The following is a 22,558-nucleotide window of genomic DNA, read 5'->3' on the forward strand; positions in this document are numbered from 1 at the left end:
AATTAAGTCTTTAGGTTTTATCTCTGAATTAAAATTTTAGAGCCCAAATCCCATAGGCTGCATAGCTAAATCAAATCATCATGCAGGAATTCAGATAGCTGAGAAACTGTTTGATGTAAAAGGAATAATGTATTTCCACACAAGGTATTTATGCACAAGTACTGACTTCTTGCCTCTCAAGAGTTCACTCTTTCCAACAAGGCTGTTTGCTACTTTTCATATTGAGGGCAGAGGCTGCCCTCCAAATTTCTTCAGAGCTTTGGGCAAACTTTTGTTTTACTCACTGATCTTGCTATGCTTCTGGTAAAGCTAAAAGAAGAAACTGTGTTCTTAGGAAGGGCAGCCTATGCCCCTTCTTCTGTCACTGAAGGTAAGGTGTTGATTTAACAACAAACACAAAAGGTATGGGGAATAAAATGGATCTTTTTACAAGCGTGAGACAAAGGGAAATAGCCTCTAAGATTCTGTGAACCAGAAGTGTAAAATTTCAGTTTGCTACAACTGCAGTTTTTAAAAGGGTAATACTCTATTTCTTCTCTATTTAGCTAATGGATTTTTTTTATGGTTTTCATGAACACCAAGTGTGTTTTTCAGAACCTCAATCTCTCAAAACAAAAACAAAAATGAAAGCTAAGCTTCATTTAGCTTTCAAGAAAACATCAAGAAAGAAAAATTAAAACAAGCAAACATGTTGAGTTCAAGATAAATACTACCTTTTTAACTTTTATAAAGTACAGAATGAGCTTTTTGATTTCTTTTTTTTTTTTTTCTAGTAACTTGAGGAAAGTTTTTGCACTTTAGGTCCCATGTCACAAATAAGAATGCAAGTCTGACCTATGGTAACCATTGATCTTTGCAAAGCAGAAATGAACACACATTATTTTCATACAGCTGATTTTCTTGCATTTGTTAAAATTAAACTGCAACCTATCTCCTAACATACAAATTATGGTGACAAGTAAAATAATGTTGCACACTCCAACCTAATTTTATGACAGTTGTTTACATCTCAAATCTTGAAAGGTCTGTCATATACACATTTTAGTGAGGCCAACGTGGTGATAATACATTGTGAATCTTAAACTGATTTTCAAAAGGATGCATCACAGGTTCACATTTCCACATCTATAGAACTTTATTAACAAGTAAAACACATCAGCATATTTTATATATGGGCAAGGACATTCCTATAATGATAAATGGCACAGTATCATCTAACAGTTGAACTTTATCAAGAATGAGTTTCATTTTTAAAAATAATACACTAACACTTCATATGACTATTTCAAAAATTAAATAATAAACAATTAAAATAACATTTAACAGCAGTTTAAAAATATGAAGCTCATTGTTTACTGTTTACCATAAGCTGGAATTATTCAAATGCAATAATTTCTATTCAAAGATACTATGCATGTTCTACAAAGGAAACAAATGGTTTTGGCTAGGAAAGGCTGTGACAAAAACTGGCTCCTGCCCTAATAACACTCGTTCTTTCTCTCAAAGGGCAGAGGGTTTAGGCAGTCACTTCTCAGTCCAGTATACATATAATTTGTACTCCAAATCAGAAGTGTTTTGAGAGTGAGAAACCCTATGTAAGCTGAAAAAATGGAAATAACCAGGATTGTTCTGAGCAAGCTCAGGATATATGTCACTCCAGTTAAATACAGTATCAGATGAACTATCATAACTTGTGCTTTTGGGGACAGTACCGACCAGTTGAAAAAAATTGTATTAAGTTAAGGAACCCTGAATTTTTCTCCAATTGGGCTTTTTGGACTCCACTTCTTCTCTTATGAGAGGTTTTACTGCAAATACTAGTGATTATTGTTTTAACAGGTTAAAATTCATGAACAAGCTCAGAGGCATGGGCTATGTCTTATAGAGTCAAAGGCTAAGAGATCAGTATTCTATTAAACAGAGATTTTCATTTTTATTGAATGTAATAGGATTTCTTTTAAATTTCTAAAATCTATCCTTAACACAGAAAAATATATTTTTATCTTAGCATCAGTTTATTTCATAAATACATAAAAATGGATTAACCTGGCCATAATTAGCTTATTCAGATATAACAGAAATAATTTAATAAATGTTTGCATTAACTTCCAAGCCAAGTTCACATTCATTCAAAAATTTAGACACCCCAACAAGGGTTTTGATTTTCAATCTTTAAGGCAAAGTGCAAAGTAGTTAAGGGTCCCCAAAACACACCAGCAGCTGTTCTATCCAAGCGCACAGGAAATGAAGGGACATATGAAGGATTTGATAAATCTGAAAGGGGATAAGTTTTTAAAATAATATGCCAATTCCCCTGCTTGTATGATGAGATTTAAGGCTACCATTTAATTGTACCAATTATAGAGGATTGAATAACATACACACTTGAATCTTACAGATTTTATGGAACAAAAATCAAAACAAAATGTGAAGTTTTGATGTTGGATCAAAAGTGACACATCCACATTCAGAAACCAAGTATAAATACCACAAAAACTAAAATAAAATTTTAGGAAACTAGTATTTAATATCTGATCTACTAATTTAAAATTACCATGCATCATAGCTAACTTCATTTAAAAGTTATTAAAAGAACAAAGTATAGGTCTATAGCACAATTAATGAGATAAAGAAAAGATCTAGCATTAGTTTATGTTTCGTATAAGCACATTCCAATTTTAATTAATTTCCAAATCTGGCAACTAAATTAAGTATTGTTTTCTTTACTCCATGCTATTGTTTTACTTCAAGGGGTTTTAACATAAGTACTTAACTCAACAATAAAAATTCTATGCAGAAGAAGAGACTGAATGAGGGAAAACAAAAAAAGGAGGCTCAATTAGCAAAAACAAAACTGCATGTTTTATTTATCAAAGACAATGAAATAAATCAGAAAATACAGATAAATACAAAAGAAGTTTTAAAGACTAATAAATTTTATTTTTTCAGAAATGGAAAAATGTCCCTGAATAGTTTTAGATGTATCTTTTAGTGTAGTAGTCAGTGTTTATTACTTAATAAACTTAAGTAATCAATTTTATGTTCTATTTAGCTGTATTAAATGACTTTGAAGTTTAAAAGATGATATAATTTCCATCACTTTTATTGGTGGCATTCAAAAGCAAAGATGTAATTGAAAAGAAAAACAGATAAGACATAAAATGATTTGCAAAATGTAATAGCCCTCCAAATGAATAGAAAGTAGATTCCAGTTGTAATAATGGTCACACTCTCACCACACATACACAACCCACACCCCTATATTCCACAGACAGATTTCTAAATTCAGGATATGATTTTTACAAGTTAATCCTACAATCATAAAGCAAGAAGCTATTAATAGTACAAGTTTTTATTTGCTAAATTTAACTAAGTATCTAAAAATTATAACAAAGATATTGAAAGATACTTTTATTGGCTTTTTAAAAGACAAATGCAAATGAGAATATCTTAGTGAAAAAAATTAATTTTAAAAGATGTCTTAAATGAAAATAAATACAATACCTAATACAATCTCTTCCTATAAGAATTTCTAACAGGGCAATGATAAAAACCAAGCTTCTCATTTGAGAATCCCTAAAACCGTCATGTCCCTTAAAAAAAAAAAAAAAAAATTCTTACAAAGGACCATGTAGAATACCCATATTTTCTTAAAATTTGTCCTAAAACAAACTCTACCTTTAACACCCAAGTTTTCTGTATATATTAAGTTTACTTAATTTAAAACTAATGAAAAGATATCTAGACACAATTTCTAACAATGCAGAAAGAAATTTATGCAAGGTTATTTACAGAAAGAGCTTTGCTCTAAATAATGATGTGAAATCATGTTCAAAAATCTGACAAAGCCTTCCTAATAATCAGCACTGCAAATTTCAAAAAATTTTATATATAACAAAGATTATTTCATGTATAGAGTTACTAGATAAATCTAAGAGCCAGAAACTAAAGCATTTGACATGGTTAATAATTTCATTTTTATTATACTAAACGTCAGGTCAGAAGTCAATGGCATTTACATAGTGGAAGACTATTTACCACTCAACTCTTTCAGTTGTACCACTGATTAACCAAATGTGACTGGACTTCACTGATACAACTTCATGGTTTCTTTCAAGTATATGCAAATCTTTTAAATGGGCACATAGGCAAATGTGCAAAACAAATGAAATATAAATACTTAAGAGAATGAACAGAAATGGCTTTTAGGCATAAACCACCCTGCCATTCAATTTTGAAGCTCTATCTTTTCTTGACTAATTTGTCTTCTGTTATTAGTAGTCTTCTATCCTATTAAAGTTGCGGGTTTACAGATGATCTGGAAATTTCACATTGATATAACAAAGGAATGTCTGGTTGATGCAGTCTAGAGACAAAGAAAGAATTAGTCTTAAAATGTATTAAGTTACATGTACAATACAATATAACCCCATTTACAGCAGTATTATATCAAGTATATATATATATATATATATTTTTAAGGTGACAGAGAAGCATGTATCGGAATATCTTCTAAAGTTTAAAGCTTCTATAGGACATCTAGAAAACATTTACATTATATTTTAGACTCTTGAAATGCAAACATGATCATCATGCTGAATATCCACCGAAAATCATTTAAATTAGTGTAATTACTTTGCTTTTTATCTTATGTTAAAACTGAAAAATTATTGTCACTAATGTCACTGCATGTGAAGACATTTCACTGATTTAAGAGAAAATGTGACAAAGTTGGGGGAGAGACCTAAATGGAACATTTAAAATGATACTTTATTATGACCCAGAAATACAACTGTATTGATTGTACTCTTCAGCAGAAACAAATAAATTATGTTAGCATACTTAAAACTCATACAAATTAAAAATAAAATTTAAGCAACTAAATCACAAACTATACTATTTATACAAAGAATACTCAGTACATAGTAACCCTGAAACATTTTGTACTTGTAGATAAATCCAGAAGTGTTTTAGCAGATATTCTGTTTATGTAGTTCAAATACTTTAAAAGTTCAAATTATCTATAGATATGAAGTGCATGGTTCTTGCTTTCAAAAATAAGATAGAGGGTAGAAAGACGAGGTTTCTTCATGTGAACATACTACTAGTTCCACAATAAATAAATGCTATTACTATATAAACAGTCTCTAGAAACTTACTGGATAACTAGTAAGACAACCTCTGCTCATTTCTTTAATTTCCATTTATTCAATTTGCAGCTTTCATTGTTGGTACAAACTGGAACACATTAAGAAAATAATAGCAGAGCTCCTATTTTTTTCATACAACTCTCATTCCTTGACCCAGTTTGTTAAGATCAGTGCATGGCAACTTGCTCTTCAATCGTGGGTTTATTTTTTTGTTCTTTTCACCAGATATCTGTGGATTTTACATCATTTCATGAAAAATATTTGTCCCTCTGTGTAAATGTTTTATCATATTTTGTTTTTCAAGCCTTCAGATTTTTGTGCTGGTGGTTACTTCGCATATATCCTTTTATCAAAGTTTCCGTTTACTCATTATATATTTAAAAAGTAAAATTTATGAAATTCAATTATAAAAATCTATCTTTAAAAGTTCACAATTTATTAACTTTCAATAAGCTGACACTATAAAATATGTTGAATATGCTAAATTTGAGTAAATAACATGAATACACATGAAACATTTTATAAGCACCTCTGATATTTAAATACATAAGGGGAATGAACAGAGTTAATACATTAATATTTCTTACCTCTATAATAAGAAGAAATATCTTGTTCTATGAGCAGCTGCCATACTTTCAGACATGTTTCTGACTTTTAGATAATTAACAAATCCTCTGAAGAAAAGGAGCAGGCCTGAGAAGGTTGAAATAATAAAGATGTACTACAATCTTATACAGAAAGGGAGCATGATACGTGTATATTTAAAATAGACAATTATAACCAAGATCCTCTTGGCTTAAGAAATTTAGTCTATAGAATTCCATTCATTCCATAGTTTATTTTACACTATAATGAAAACTCCATCATGAGGAAATATACTAAAATTTTACTGCCACCTAAAAATGGTTTGGATTTATTAAGCCTAGATGTACCTAAAGTAAAAATTTAAGCTAATCCAGCCATGAAAATTCAGAATTACACAAAAATATACATTTATTAAATTTCTTTAAATAGCAAAGTTACCTAATGAACTTAAACTGATTCAACTCACAGAAATGTCATTTTACCAAAATTTTTAATTAATATAGCTACCAAGCAAACTAAGACATATTTACTGATATAAAGTATTCAAGAGAATACATGCATATGCAAGTTAACACTACCAATTGTGGCATAAAATTAACAAGCCTGTCTAGCAATATCAAGTGCCTGTCATCAGTGAAATCTGTGTTTGAAGATATGTACACTATATTAAGAATTTTAATTATTAGTTCTCATTTTCAATTAATAAAAGACTAATTTAGACCGCTTGGTGGTCATCAAAATGGCGGCATGAAATGAGCCCCTGTAAAGCTCCCCTAGATTTTACAACTAATTGAACAACAATAACTCCACAAAGGACTCCCTGCACAGCAACAGGTTAGAAGAACAGGCCCACTACTGAATTCACCTAAAGGTGGGCAAATCACGTGAGCGGGGGAGAAGGGAAGGGAGAAGTGTGGAAACAGAGCCGCACGGGCGCAGGACGCAGACCTAGCTCAGTGCTCCGAGTTCGCTGCATCCTGGAACTACCGCAACTGCGGGAGAGGGAAGGATTCTGACTGCTAGGGCTCCGCTTGTGGCCCACAGGGCTGAGGGGGCAGCATATAACATGGCTGAACCAAACGCTCACGGCAGAGACCTCGGAGAAAACACTGACAAAAGAAGGCTGAAAACGGTGGTTTAAGCCCTAACTGCCGAGCAGAGAATGGAAGCCTTAGGCACTGAGACTAGCCGCCTCCTCCCTACCCTCCCAGAACTCGCCCCGCCCCCACCGGTCCGGTGCTAGAAGCGGAACAGTAGCAGTGTCAGATCAAAACAACATAATATTTGCTGTTCTGAGAACTGTGGACCACAGACACAGATTCGCAGCCCAACTAGTTCCAGCAAAAGGGATGGAGCTGTGGAAGCGGGACCTGCTATGGTGGTGGACGCCGCCATTGCTCTGGGCCACCTCTCACAACTCAGAAAACTAAACCCAACCATATGCTGTCTCCAAGAGACACATCTCAGCTACAAGGACAAGCATAGACTCAAAGTGAAAGGGTGGAAATTGACACTCCAAGCAAATGGTACCCAGAGAAAATCAGGTGTAGCCATAATGATATCAGATGGAACAGACTTCAGGGTGAAAAAGATAACAAGAAACAAAGATGGACATTTCATAATGGTAAAGGGGACTATACAACAAGAAGACATAACAGTCAACAATATTTATGCCCCCAATCAGTGAGCACCAAAATATACCAAGCAACTACTAACAGAACTAAAGGGAGAAATTGACCAAAACACAATTATACCAGGGGACTTAAATACATCATTGACAACTATGGATAGATAATCCAAACAGAAAATAAATAACGAAATAGCAGCCCTAAATGAAACATTATATGAAATGGACATAATTGACATATATAGAGCACTTCATCCTAAAACATCAGACTATACATTCTTTTCGAGTGTACACGGAACATTCTCAAGGATAGACCATATATTGGGACATAAAAGCAGCCTCAGCAAATTTAAGATTGAAATCATACCAAGCATATTCTCTGATTACAAGGCTTTGAAATTGGATATCAACTGCAAAAAGAAAGCAGGAAAAAACACAAATACATGGAGATTAAACAACATACTTTTAAAGAACGACTGGGTCAAAGAAGAAATTAGAGGAGAGATCAAAAGATACATAGAAACAAATGACAATGAAAATACCAAAATTTCCTACCAAAATTTTTGGGATGCAGCGAAAGCAGTTTTAAGAGGAAAATTTATATCATTACAGGCCTATCTCAAGAATCAAGAAAAATCCCAAATAAATAACCTCATGTTACACCTTAAAGAACTAGAAAACGAAGAACAAGTGAAACCCAAGGTCAGCAGAAGAAAGAAAATAACAAAAATCAGAGCAGAACTAAATGAAATAGAGAACAAAAAGAAAATAGAAAAAATTAATGTGACAAAGAGCTGGTTCTTTGAAAAGAACAAAATCGACAAACCCTTGGCTAGACTCACTAAGATAAAAAGAGAGAAGACACTAATTAACAAAATCAGAAATGAAAAAGGGGAAGTTATCACGGACACCACAGAAATACAAAGGATTATCCAAGAACACTATGAAGGACTATATGCCACCAAATTTAATAACTTAGAAGAAATGGACAAGTTCTTAGAAACATATAGCCTTCCAAGGCTGAATCATGAAGAACTGGAAAATCTTAACAGGCCGATCACCAGTAACGAAATTGAATCAGTCATCCAAAACCTTCCCAAAAGCAAAAGTCCGGGACCAGATGGCTTCAATAGTGAATTCTACCAAACCTTCAAAGAGGATCTAATACTAATCCTGCTCAAACTCCTCCAAAAAATTGAAGAAGAGACAGTACTCCCTAACTCATTTTATGAGGCCAACATTACCCTGATACCAAAACCTGGTAAGGACAACAAAAAAAAGAAAACTACAGACCTATATCTCTGATGAATACAGATGCTAAAATCCTAAACAAAATTCTAGCAAATCGAATACAACAATGCATTAAAAAGATTATTCATCACGACCAAGTGGGGTTCATCCCCGGGGCACAAGGATGGTTCAACATTCGCAAATCCATCAATGTGATACATCACATAAACAAAATAAAGGACAAAAATCATATGATTCTATCAATTGATGCAGAAAAAGCACGACAAGATACAACATCCATTTATGATTAAAACACTTAATAAAATAGGTATAGAAGGAAGATACCTTAACATAATAAAGGCCATATATGACAAGCCCTCAGCTAATCTCATAATCAATGGTGAAAAACTGAAGCCCTTTGCTCTACGTTCAGGAACACGACAAGGTTGTCCCCTATCACCTCTGCTTTTCAACATAGTGTTGGAAGTCCTTGCCAGAGCCGTCAGGCAAGAGAAAGAAATAAAAGGCATCCAAATTGGGAATGAAGAAGTTAAATTATCACTCTTTGCAGATGACATGATGCTGTATGTAGAAAACCCTAAAGACTCCACCAAAAAGCTGTTAGAAACAATGAATACAGTAAAGTTGCTGGCTACAAAATCAATGTAGAAAAGTCCATTGCATTCTTATATACTAACAATGAAATCTCAGAAAAAGAAATACAAAAAAATTCCCTTTGCAATTGCAGCAAAAAGAATAAAATACCTAGGAATAAACTTAACCAAGGATGTGAAGGACCTATATGGTGAAAACTATAAGACATTTTTGAAAGAAATTAAAGACACAAAGAAATGGAAAGACATTCCGTGCTCATGGATTGGAAGAATCAACATAGTTTAAATGGCCATATTACCCAAAGCCATATACAGATTTAATGCAATCCCCATCAAAATCCCAATGGCATTTTTTAAAAAAATAGCACAAAAAAATCATCAGATTTGTATGGAACCACAAAAGACCCCCAATACCAAAGCAATCTTAAGAAAAAAGAACAATAGTGGAGGTATCACACTCCCTGACTTTAGCTTGTACTACAAGGCTACAATAATCAAAACAGCATGGTATTGGCAGAAAAACAGACACATTGACCAATGGAATAGAACTGAGAACCCAGAAATAAAACCACATAAATATTATGGACAGATAATTTTTTTAATTAATTTATTTATTTATTAGTTTCAGGTGTACAAAACAAGGTAATACTTAGACGTTCATCATTTATATCCCTCATACTGTGAACCCCCCTCCCCCCATCCACTATCCCTCCGACCTCACACTGAACCATCACATTATATATATAAAATTATAGTTGGCATTCATTAATGTTTAGCTTCTGGTGTACAATGCCATGATCAGGTATCCACAGTATCCCTGAGGTGGTCTCCCAAATAGGACGCATGTCCATCGGATACCCAACAAAATCTTTACAACATTATAGAATACCTTCCCCAAATTAATTTTCCAAAAAAAACCCTGAGGCCATCTTGTGGTTACCAGCTGCTTCCAAATCCCTTCACCTTTCCCCTTATCCCCAACCCCCTCCCACACACCCATCTAACCACTCTCGGTTTTTTCTCTGCGTCCCCAAAACTGTCTCTGATTAGTTCATTCACATAGTCTTTTCTTTAGATTCCATATATAAGTGAGATCATATGGTACTTGTCTTTCTCTTTCTGACTTATTTCACTTAACATAATGTTCTCTAGATCCATCCATGTTGCTGCAAATGATAAGATTTCTTTCTTCTTTATGGCTGCGTAATACTCCATTGTATAAATGTACCACGGCTTCTTAATCCAGTCATCTACCGATGGGCATTTCGGTTGTTTCCATATCTTGGCTATTGTGTAAAGTGCTGCAATAAACATAGGAGTGCATACAGATTTTTGAATTGGAGTTTTGGATTTCTCCGGGTAGATGCCTAGGAGTGGAATTACTGGATCATAGGGTAGTTCCATTTTCAGATTCCTGAGATACCTCCATACTGTTTTCCATAGTGGCTGCACTAATCTGCAGTCCCACCAACAGTGCACTAGAGTTCCCTTTTCTCCACATCCGCGCCAGCATTTGTTGTTTGTTGATTTATTGATAATAGCCATTTTGACTGGAGTGAGGTGGTATCTCATTGTGGTTTTTATATGCATTTCTCTGATGGTTAGTGATGTTGAGCATTTCTTCATATGTCTTCTTGCCTTCTGTATGTCCTTTTTAGAGAAATGTCTCCCCAAGTCCTCTGCCCATTTTTTAATTGGGTTGTTTGTTTTTTTGGAGTTGAGTTGAGTAAGTTTTTTATAGATTTGTGATATTAATCCCTTATCAGATATATCATTGGCAAATATCTTTTCCCATACAGTAGGATCCCTTTTTGTTTTATTGATGGTTTCCTTTGCTGTGAAAAAACTTTTTAGTTTGATGTAATCCCACATGTTTATTTTTTCTCTTACTTCGCTCGTGCGAGGGGATATATCAGTGAAAATCTTACTCCGGGTAATGTCCATGAAGTTTCTTCCTATATTTTTTTCTAGATATTTTATGGTTTCAGATCTTACATTTAAGTCTTTAAGCCATTTTGAATTTGTTTTTGTATATGGTGTAAGGAGGTGGTCCAGCTTGATTTTCTTGCATGTGTCTGTCCAGGTTTCCCAACACCACTTATTGAACAGACTGTCTTTACCCCATCGTACATTCTTGCTTCCATTGTCGTAGATTAGATGGGCATATAGGCATGGATTTACGTCTGGACTCTCTATTCTGTTCCATTGATCTATGTATGGACAGATAATTTTTGACAAAGAAGCTAAAAACATACAACGGAGGAAAGACAGCCTTTTCAATAAATGGTGCTGGGAGAATTGGATAGCCACGTGCAAAAGAATGAAACTGGACTGCTATCTGTCACCATGTACCAAAATCAATTCAAAACGGATCAAAGACTTAAGCATAAGACCTAACACAATAAACTGCATAGAAGAAAACATAAGTACTAAATTTATGGACCTTGGGTTCAAAGAGCATTTTATGAATTTGACTCCAAAGGCAACGGAAGTAAAAGCTAAAATAAACGAATGGGACTATATGCAACTTAAAAGCTTATGCACAGCAAAAGAAACCATGGACAAAATAAAGAGGCAACCAATTGAATGGGAGATTTTTGCAAACAGTGCCTCTGATAAGGGGCTAATATCCAAAATATACAAAGAACTCATGAAGCTCAACAACAAAAAAACAAACAACCCAATTGAAAAATGGACAGAGGACCTGAAGAGACATTTCTCCAAAGAGGACATACAAATGGCAAATAGACATACGAAAAAATGCTCAACATCACTAATCATCAGAGAAATGCAAATAAAAACCACAATGAGATATCACCTCACCCCAGTCAGAATGGCTTTCATCAACAAAACAAATAGTAACAAGTGTTGGAGAGGCTGTGGAGAAAAAGGAACCCTCATCCACTGTTGGTGGGAATGCAGACTGGTGCAGCCTTATGGAAGGCAGTGTGGAGGTTCCTGAAAAAATTACGAACAGAATTACCATATGACCCAGCAATCCCTCTCCTGGGTATCTACCCAAAAATTTTGAAAACATTTATACATAAAGACACATGTGCTCCAATGTTCATTGCAGCTTTGTTTACAGTCCCAAGGCATGGAAACAACCAAAATGTCCTTCGATAGATGAATGGATAAAGAAGTTGTGGTATATACACACAATGGAATACTATTCGGCATTAAGAAAAGATGATATAGGAACATTTGTGACAACATGGATGGATCTTGAGAGTATAATTCTAAGCGAAATAAGTCAGACAGAAAAAGCAGAGAACCCTATGATTTCACTGATATGTGGTATATAAACCAAAAACAACAAAAGAACAAGACAAACAAATGAGAAACAAAAACTCATAGACACAGACAATAGTTTAGTGGTTACCAGAGGGTAAAGGGGGTGGGGGGAGGGAGATGAGGGTAAGGGGCATCAAATATATGGTGATGGAAGGAGAACTGACTCTGGGTGGTGAACACACAGTGGGATTTATAGATGATGTAATACAGAATTGTACACCTGAAATCTATGTAATTTCACTAACAATTGTCACCCCAATAAAAAAAAAAAACTGAAAAAGAAAAAAAGAAATTGTTACCAATGGCTCCCTAAGGACAGGGAAAAAACTTGATAGATGGAGGTAATATTTTACTGTACACCTTTTCAAAATTTAAATGGTAAAATAAGTGTGTGCTTTACTGAATGGTTTGATAGTCTCTGGAGTTCTGACAATGTCCTCACTGTCTGTGATGTTATTTCTTCAATAGAAACATTGGCCATGCCCTTGTGGAACAGGTATGCATTGTACTCCAATGAAGTATTTTACTTTCCTCCATTTGTTGTCATTACTACTATAATAAATTAACTTCAGCCATTTAGTGTCAAAAGTGAAATAAAATGTGTGAACACTCTGACTTGTGTCAAGGACAAAAATAAATAAATAAATAAATAAATAAATAAATAAATAAATAAATAAATAAAAATAAAAAAGACTAATTTATACCAAAAATGAGATTAAAAGAATCAGGAAGACGACTTGGGAAGCAGCCATTCTGGGCAATTTCTTAAATGATTTAGGATATATGTTATATTTATCTCAGTGTTCTCTGTCAAATAGTATTTTTAAATGAAAATCATTTACAGCAATGGTATCTTTAATAATTAAAAAAACAATGCCTGTGAAATGCTTCAAACCTTGGATGGAAAATGTTAGCTAAGTATAAAAAGTAGTACCATTATTAGAATTAAGTCTTTGATATACTCAAGCATACGATTCTAAGGTAAACATTTATTAATTCCAGTAAATTTTTAACCAGGTAATGGTAGGGGGCAAAAACAGAAACGCAATATTTGTATGCATGCAACTTTTCTCCCAAAGAGGAAAAGTCTGTCAATTTAAAGTGCAAATCCCACACTTAATTAATTTGTACCCTAACTTTAAGTAATCAAAGCACTAAAAAAAAAGATGGTTATAATAAATTAGAGGAAAGACAGAGAAATATACAAACAATGACTTAAACAAGTGGTACAAATTTCAGCTAAATCTGACCCCATCTGCTTCCCATATCCTAACTCCTTCCATTTGTGACCCCCACTCTGAATTCCATTACATGTCCTTCCAGATGCTGTTCAAAGATCATGGTATTGTGATCCAAATGTAAAAGTATTACTGAAAAATGTTAACTAAAATTATTTGTGAAATTCCTTCTTTTGTCTATGAAGCTGCTGTTTCTAAGGCATATTTTGTCCTGCTCAGACATTTTCTATAATAGGCCCATTCATATCTAGAAACCAATCACTCAGTAGCTATAGTTTCTGAGTTCTACAATGTGTTCAACATTCTTGAGTACATGTGAGACCAACATTTTGATCATGGATTAAACTTTCACATTCCCCTAACTGCTTGATTATGGTTCTGATGTGGAACAGGGCTTGTCCTCTGCATTCCATACTGTCCATAGTTGTCTTCCTAAGATCCTCAATCCCTTAATACTATATAAGCAAATATACTCATTTAATATACTTAACTACCTATAGACTTTATATATTTTTTCATTTTTAAAAACCTCAAAAAGCACAGAATTCAAGCAGTCAGAATACATTTAATATAAAAAACTGGCTCAACTCTGCATGTCTTACTCCCCAATAAAATCACAACACTACAATATTTTCACTATAATTATTAAAGAAAGAATATTTAGTGACCTTAACTGACCACTGAGAACGTGAATCCCAAAAGATTCTACACATCCAACAGTAGGACTAAATAAAAACTCAAGGAGAAGACTGCCACCTACTGAAATGCTATTATTTTCTGGTAGTTATTTTATTAGAGAAATTGTGGGCTTTTAAACCTACACAGAAACAAAATGTATTCTTCGTGTCAGTAAATAAATTTGAAATGTGGGTTAAAGGTATAACATGATTTTAAGATTAACTTAATTATCATACATCTAAAATGAAAATGCATAAGAACAAAATATGGAAATCCATAAAATTCATCAATGTTAGTAAAAAGACATGCCTTATAAGAAGACAGGCCAAAGAAAAGTACAGTGATTACTAGGCATGAAAACTTTCCTATGTCTGGCTGACTAATGATTAATGCAGGGTATATTTCAGAAGTATAAAGAATGTTTCAGTCATCCCAAAATAAGAGAATGAATAGAACTTGCAAGTATCCTGCTCTCAACATTTTCTAAGATCATTTAAGAAATTATGTATATGTATTTTCTAAAATAAATATTGAAGATTATTATTTTTTAATCATGCTAGAATTTTCAAATTTTGTAGCATTCGATTGTCATTCAACCAGTGATTCTTTAAACTGAATAGCTCTGGATTTTAAATCTAAGAAAGCTGGAGTACTATGCAGAATTATTTGAATAGCTGAGATGATATAAGTGTTTAGATATGACAATTATTCTTCCACATAAATTGTATTTATATCTTACAGTTTTAGGAAATATCCAAGTAGAACTAAATGCAAATTAATTGAAGTGAAATGCATTGAGAATAAACTTACCAAGTACAAGAAATATCCACCAAAGCCAATACTGTCCATTGAAATATCCAGTAAAGTAATCAGAAAACTATGGAGTAAACATAAATGGATTAATCATATTTGTATACTTAAATTTGAAAATCATACATTAGCCGCAGTTTCAGAATGATTTACCACAAATAATCTTTAGCACTTAAAAATAGCACAAAAATAAAAAGAGGAAAAAAAATACTTAATGACATACATATATAATTACTGAAGAAAAAACAGAGCAAAAACCTACGCAAAATATTTTAGAAACAAAAATCAGTTTCAAACTGCTTGTAAGAAAATCCAACATTTTCTCATTAAGGAGTTCACATGTCAATTTTTTCATAATCTCAAAGCCATGGCTACCATCTCAAATACACTACAGCAACCTGCTGCTTTAGATATTAACACCAAAAGCCACATTAGTTTAATCTTATCAGATGGGGATGTTCTGCTGACCTCTAAAAAGAAGAGCTTTTGACCTTCTGTACACCCCCTCCTGTTAATCACTGCCAAGAATACTAGCCACATAAAGACCCCCAACTCATTAGAGTCTTTTTATTTTCAAACTAGATGCTCTAGTATTCAGTTCCCAACAGTGAGCTGAGAACAGCTAAATGAACCTTGAAGTGGCATTTCAACAGTTGTAAACAGTGGCCATGGAAGGCAGTTTTATATTCTCTGTGAAAAGAGAATATGAATAGGCAGATGGAAGACCGGGTTTGATGATATTGGGCACAGGTACTTTTCCTTGAGTAGGTTCTAGCTATCTTTTTTTTTTTTTTAAGTCAACCTACTTCAGATAATTCTTCCTTATGACTCTTTAGTATCTAACCATGCTTCAAATAATTGTGTTTTTTTAAGTGTTTAATATAACCTACTCTAAAACTGAAAACTAGCTTGTTTTATCTACTGTTTCTATTGGTTTCCAAAATGAATCTGATTTAACTAAAAATGATTTTGCTCAATGCAGATTTGTCTTCAAATATGAAATTAATTAAAAGTACTTCCAACTTTATAGGCAATTTTTTCCAACTATTCATTGGTAATTTCCATAAAAGCTTAAAAATCTTATAGCTTTGGTAGTAACAAAAATGCTTACAAATTGTAAATAATGTCACTATTAAGGAAGGATATCTACTAAAGACTATCTAAATCTGTTTTTTAAACCGTTTTAAGTATTTCCACAGGAAATATTTATAATTTATAAATGAACCATGATCTAAATTCTCAGCTTAGACTTTTGGAAATTTCAAAGATTAAAAAATTCCTAGTACCATTAAAGATGTAAATCCTACATATTCTTACACTTCTTTAAAACATGTACAACGAAGGGAGAACTAGAAAATTGGGAAAATATAGCTTGTAAAGTAGGACTGCACTACACTACTTTTAATTAAGTGGTTAATAATTAGAAGTAAAAAGTTTTCATATAAGTTTTAGAGGCTATTATGTAGAACAAAAAAATGGAGAATGAAAGAAATACCTTTTTAACTTTCCAATTTTAAAAAATATCTAATATATAATGTTAGGTGGCAAGAGGCAATCAGAAATTTAGAACAATTGCATTTTTCACCTAAAGCCATTCTTTATTTACTACCTTGAAGTCAAAGAGAAAGATTCACTATGTAAAAAGAATAAACGAATAAGCTTTTGGGCTAATTATTGAGTTATCAAAAATGTTTTAAAATTCTAAAATTCATAGGGCTGAGCCAAGTTGTTATTTTATAAATAAACAAACAAAATTGGCCAATCACAAGCAGTGAAATTTTGGAAAATAAATGAACCCAACAAGAAATTTTCTGACTTTATTAACACCAGTATTTTATTGTTTACATAGTATCTACTTTCAAAAAAAAACTGTTAATGTAACACCAGTTTTTTATTGTTTATACCTTGTCTACTTTCATTAAAAATTGTTTTTTTTAATAAAACACATGAATACTTAAACAATAAAAATGTCAAAAGCCTTAGGCAGAAATAATATCAACTAAAGATATTTACACTAAATCTGAGGTTCATGGCAACTCAGAAACAAAATGGAAAGCAGCAGTATGATTTATAAATTAATTATTGCCTAGTAAAAGGAAATACCAGGCTTTTAGGAGAAAACCTTTCAGCATGGCCCTCCAAGGGGAATTTACTATTTGGAGCATTATAGTAACAGTAAAAGTACAGAGGCAGCACAGAATTACGAGAATAGGCACTGAATTGAGACCAAGCTAGATCCTAACCCAGATACAAACTGTGGGACATTAAGCAAGTTATTAGATTCTTTTTATTCTTCGTTTCATCATCAATAAAAGAGTTGGATTGTCACCAGCATCACTGATACAGACAGAGTTAAAGAATTCAGTGTTTGTCACAAATCACGCCTGGAACATAATAATGTATGGAAGCTATTATTATTTTATACAAAAGATTTTTAAAATCATTTCTTATTATCAATTCTTCACATACACGAAAGGTACATTAACCTTAACTCAGTAAAGATATTTTAAAGGGAAACTAAATAATCCTTGTGATCAAACTTGATGCGTGTACATACCTTACAAAGCTTTGAGAAAGTCCAGTGATTGAATTTAAGCTCCCCATCTTATCACACTAATTGTAGTTGATTGCTAGATAATCTAACCTACGGTTCTATGAGAGAATCAGGCCCTAAAAGCAACGGACTAATTTATGAATCTAGAATAATATTAGCAATTTACCAACTTCTGAAGAATTGAGAAAATAGTCCTCAAACCATTTTCTAAGTTCTGTGACTTAGATGAGAAATACCATTTGAATAATAGTAATTAATTCTATTAATATAATGAAGGCAGACTAACCTAGCTCCAACTTTTTTGAGGGTTTTTCTAGTAATAACTTCTGCAAGAGGAGGATTATCTCTTTATATGTTCCATTAACACCTAACAGTTTTATGCTCATGGTGGGAACCCACTTTACATTTTTTAAAATAAAATTAGAACATAAATCTGCCAGGGGGCAATTCTTATAACGACTCAAGTGTAATCATTTTAGAAGGAGCTAATCCACAGGTCCCAACCAAGAATCAACTCATAACGAAAAAAACCTATAATCTAGTCTTAACAGAGAAGGAGTCTGATAAGGTTACTGAAACCCGAGGAGCAATAAAATAAACTTAAAAATAATGAAGAAACACATTAAATCCATTTGTAATGGGTAATGTTTTAATCAATTTGATAATGTAGGTACATAACTGAAGTGGCTGAAGCACCTAAGAGCAGCTGACATGTTAGGTATTTGATTCTACTGAAAATCTGAGGAGGATGTGACTCATTCAATTAGAAATCAATGTTTAAATAAATCTGATCTATACTGTAATAGCACTTAAATAAGAAGGTAACTTTTAAGACTTATTAAAACAATAAATAAAGCCATTTTTGAACATTCTCCTAGGTCTTATCCTAAAGAAACTAGGAAAACAGCTTTGTAAAAAGGAGCCCAAAGCCGCCTTCAACAGGCAAAAACAGAGCTGGGGGAAGGTTATGCTGCCTGTACAACTGTTCCAGAGAACTCTGCTGGGACTAGAAAGGCTGTTAAAGACAGGAGAAAGAAAAGGACCGATCCTTGTTGTCTCCCTATACACTGTCCTGTATGTAAGAGGTAGACACGGGGTGATTTGCAGATACAGCAGGAAAATAAGAACGGCTTAGCTAGAATATAAGTGGGAAAAGACGAGTTCTGATAGCCACTTCAAAGGCCTATACTTTATTTCTGAGCTATTAATGTTACAAAATGAAAATGAGAAGATATTTAAGTTCATGATAATTTTACTAACCAATGGAAATTTTTATGTTTTAACTGATTTTAGCATGACTGCACTATGTCACGATAGTGGTAGCCATGTTACTGAGCACATATCTGTACGACAGGTAGGCAAGGTACTTGAATATTATTTCCATACCTCACACAAATCCTGAAAGGCAACTATTATCAGCCTATTATGAAGAAACTAATGCTCAGAACAATTAAAAAACTTAAAGTTAAAATAGTGATATAAAAAAAAGGAGATTCAAACTCAAGTTTTTCTGCTTTCAAAGCTCTTTCCATATGCAATAGTCCTCGCTTACTTGTGTGGGATATGCTCCAAGACCCTCAGTGGATGCCTGAAACCGCAGATAGTACTGAACTCTATATATACTGTTTTTCCTACACATAAATTTAATGTGATAAAATTTAATTTATACATTAGGCACAGTAAGAAATTAACAACAATAATAAAATAGAACAGTTACAACAATATACTGTAATACAAATTATGTGAATGTGGTCTTTCTCTCTCTCTCAAAATACCTAGAATTTCCCGTTTAATATTTCTGGACCACAGCTGACGGCAGGTAACTGAGACAGAAGAAAGCAAAACTGCAGATAAGGGAGCACTATTATACTAACAAGCTCTCATATAAATACAGTTATAAATGTTTACACCACAAAGATCACTATAATAATTAAGCCCAGAAGTTAAGATATAAATCAAAATAATTGAATTCATACGCATAAAAAGGAACATTTACGAACCACACAGGAAATTTCATACATTTTAGTTTTAGAAATAAAAGTGATAGGTTATCATTATCAAGACACTCACTCTGACAATAAGGATCCATTTGATCAATGACAGGCCAAATCCACAGATGGCACCGTATCTTCCAGCTATGGTATTGGTGATACAGAAGGATAAGCAAAATCCAAGCCAGTTGAAAATAAATGCCACTAAAAGCAAGAGAAATAGTTCTTTTAAAAACCATACTTTGGAAGCAAATTAACAGAAACTTGATATTAACAATACTTCATGGCTCAGCAGAAACAGCAGTTCCACTATAAAGCTTTCTTCATAGACTACAGTTTACCTTCTGCAAATGTATGTTATTTACTACACATTAACAAATGGTAAGCTTGGTTTGTTGACAGTTTGGTCAACAGGAATCAATTCCTTAAAGCTTATCACCAATGGATAAAACATTTTTAAACAAGATAAAAACCAGGTCACAGTGCATCTCCCATGCCATCCCACAAAAAGCACAGCCTAAGCAATCGGCCAATATTAAAAATGAGGTGAATATATTATACAATAAGGTTCCCAGAGCAGGTATCATTCATTGCCTCTTCCTCCTCTCTAACAAACCTTGTTTTACCCCTCCCCAGGAACCCACCCACCTCTACAGACCTTTCAGGGAAGGCTGGATCCCGCTTAGCCCCAAAAGGTGGGTCCCAAGTAGTGAGAAAAATCACAGGAGACTGAAACTCCCTGCCAATGATTTTTTTTTTTTAAATAGGACTTCTGATAAACATTCCTTGGTTCTTAAAAACACAGCAAGGAGAAGGAGGATGGTTAAAAAAGATTAGGTTAGAAAACAGTGGCTCTAAAGTGATCATTGTTGAAGCTGGGTGATGGATACATGGAGATTTATTACACTATTGCCTACTCTTATGGAAGAAGACATGGCTTCTCCTCTTTCACTGGATCTTTGGACATACCTAGTAATACCTGGAACTGCTGCAGGGATCTTGCTATCAGCCTGAGGATTAAACCATCACTCCAAGTGGTAAAGAGTGAAGAAAAGCAAAGAAAAGCAGAGCCACAACACTGATACTTGCTGTGCCTGTGGACTGCTTGTCTTGTGAGATAATCTCCTAACTATTTAAAACAGTTGAGTAAGGGTATTCTATTATTTGCAGCTGAAACCATTCTGACACAGGTCCTTGAGATGCAATCATAGTGCCCTATTTCTGTCCAAGTTGTCAATATTATCAAAATAGTAACAGTACTATTAATAAAACTTCTAAACATCAATTTGAGCCTAGGTTTAGTCCTGTTCAGTGTCCATCCTCTTGCCCTACGTATCTCCAACTAAACCTCAAAGAGAACAAAGTAAATGGCCTAGAGAAATTGTGATGTGTTTCAGAATTCTGAAGACAAAGAAGCATATGAGGATAAGTTTAAATGAAATAGCTATTGCTTTGAAGCAATTTCCCTATTCTAGTCATTTCTTCTTCCTAATGCTTGCTAGTCTCAGCTTTCTTGATCATTTTGGGAAGCCGTATTATACGTTGCAATAGTCAGAAGAAATAAACGACCTGTGTCTGAGTCACAGCGTACTCACTCACTAGATATGTGACCCTGGACTCACTGCTGTGAGCCACAGTTCTCGGATCTGTAAGTACCTACTTCACAAGGTTGATAAGAGGATTAAGTGAGATAATGAATGTAAAGAGCTTAGCCCAGTGCACAACCAGGGACATGGTGATTGCTGAAGAAGTGTTAGCTATCATTATTACTAGCTACACAAAATGATCTTCACCTTACAGAGTAGGTCCTATCTTTTCTGTTAAAAAAAAAAAAAAAAAAAAAAAAAAAAACCAGGAGACACTATTGGAAATAACGCTTGTTTAACTTTCCGCTTTTTCTTTAAACATAGATATCAATCAGTATTTTGCTATCTATAGCTGAGCCATCAAACGCCATTAGCCACACTGCTGCTGCTTCTTTGTGCCCCAGGAACTCATGCTCCTCTACAAGGTTATTTAAACTTAATTAAAACCAAATAAATTAAAAATTTAGTGTCTGTGTCGCACAAGCCACATTTGAAGTGATTAACAGTCACATGTGGCTTGTAGCTACCATATTACTGGACGGCAGGGACATTGAATATTTCTATCATCATAGAATATTCTATTAGAAATAGCTGCTCTATATCTAACTGGCTAATATTTGTGTTAGTTGGAAAAAACACTTAGCTAATCAAAAAATAATTTCATATTTATAAAAAATTTACATCAACAAATAGCAGTAGCGATTCCCAACTGCTGCGCCACATACACATGTCTCAGTGGCAGGCTGAGGTATTTCCCTCCTCAGCTCTCAGGGCAGGCAGGTGAGGGCTGCAGCAGAGGGCAGAATGCCAACAGTCCTGGGTATCTTCTTCCTTTCTCCAGTGTGCTGTAAACATTCTAGTATTTTGTAGCATGCCAGGTTGTTAAAACATAGGAAGCTCTGATGGAGAAGATACAAAACAGCAAGATATTCCAAAAGTGTATTTTTACCTTTGAGTATATATACATTTAGCTTTGGGAAAAAATAATTCAAATACTACCCAACTAATTTCTTCAAAATCAGACTTAGCAATATCTATTATTCATATCATTGCAGCCACACCAGGAATAAGATACAAAGGAACAAAAAAGTACTCACTGAGCCATTATGTTTTCGTTTTGTTCCCTACCAGTGGTATGGATTCCTAGAAGGTGTGCTCACGTGATATAACCTGGTATGGACTGAACTATGTCCCTTCAAAA

General features: G+C 33.7%; 1 protein-coding gene across 1 annotated transcript in view; it reads right to left on the reverse strand.

The window, feature by feature from the left end:
- Nucleotides 1-1,110: 1,110 nt before the first annotated feature.
- Nucleotides 1,111-22,558, reverse strand: part of NDFIP2 (Nedd4 family interacting protein 2) — a 59,486-nt gene continuing 38,038 nt past the window's right edge. Inside the window, exons 5-8 of the mRNA XM_081045553.1 lie at nt 19,851-19,975; nt 15,227-15,293; nt 5,738-5,843; nt 1,111-4,366 (exon numbers count right to left, since the gene is read on the reverse strand). Coding sequence (XP_080901679.1) covers nt 5,740-5,843; nt 15,227-15,293; nt 19,851-19,975 — 296 coding nt within the window. The 3' untranslated portion in view covers nt 1,111-4,366; nt 5,738-5,739. The remainder of the gene's footprint in view (nt 4,367-5,737; nt 5,844-15,226; nt 15,294-19,850; nt 19,976-22,558) is intronic.

This window comes from Rhinolophus hipposideros, assembly GCF_964194185.1.
Source record: "Rhinolophus hipposideros genome assembly, chromosome: 4".
Taxonomy (NCBI): domain Eukaryota; kingdom Metazoa; phylum Chordata; class Mammalia; order Chiroptera; family Rhinolophidae; genus Rhinolophus; species Rhinolophus hipposideros.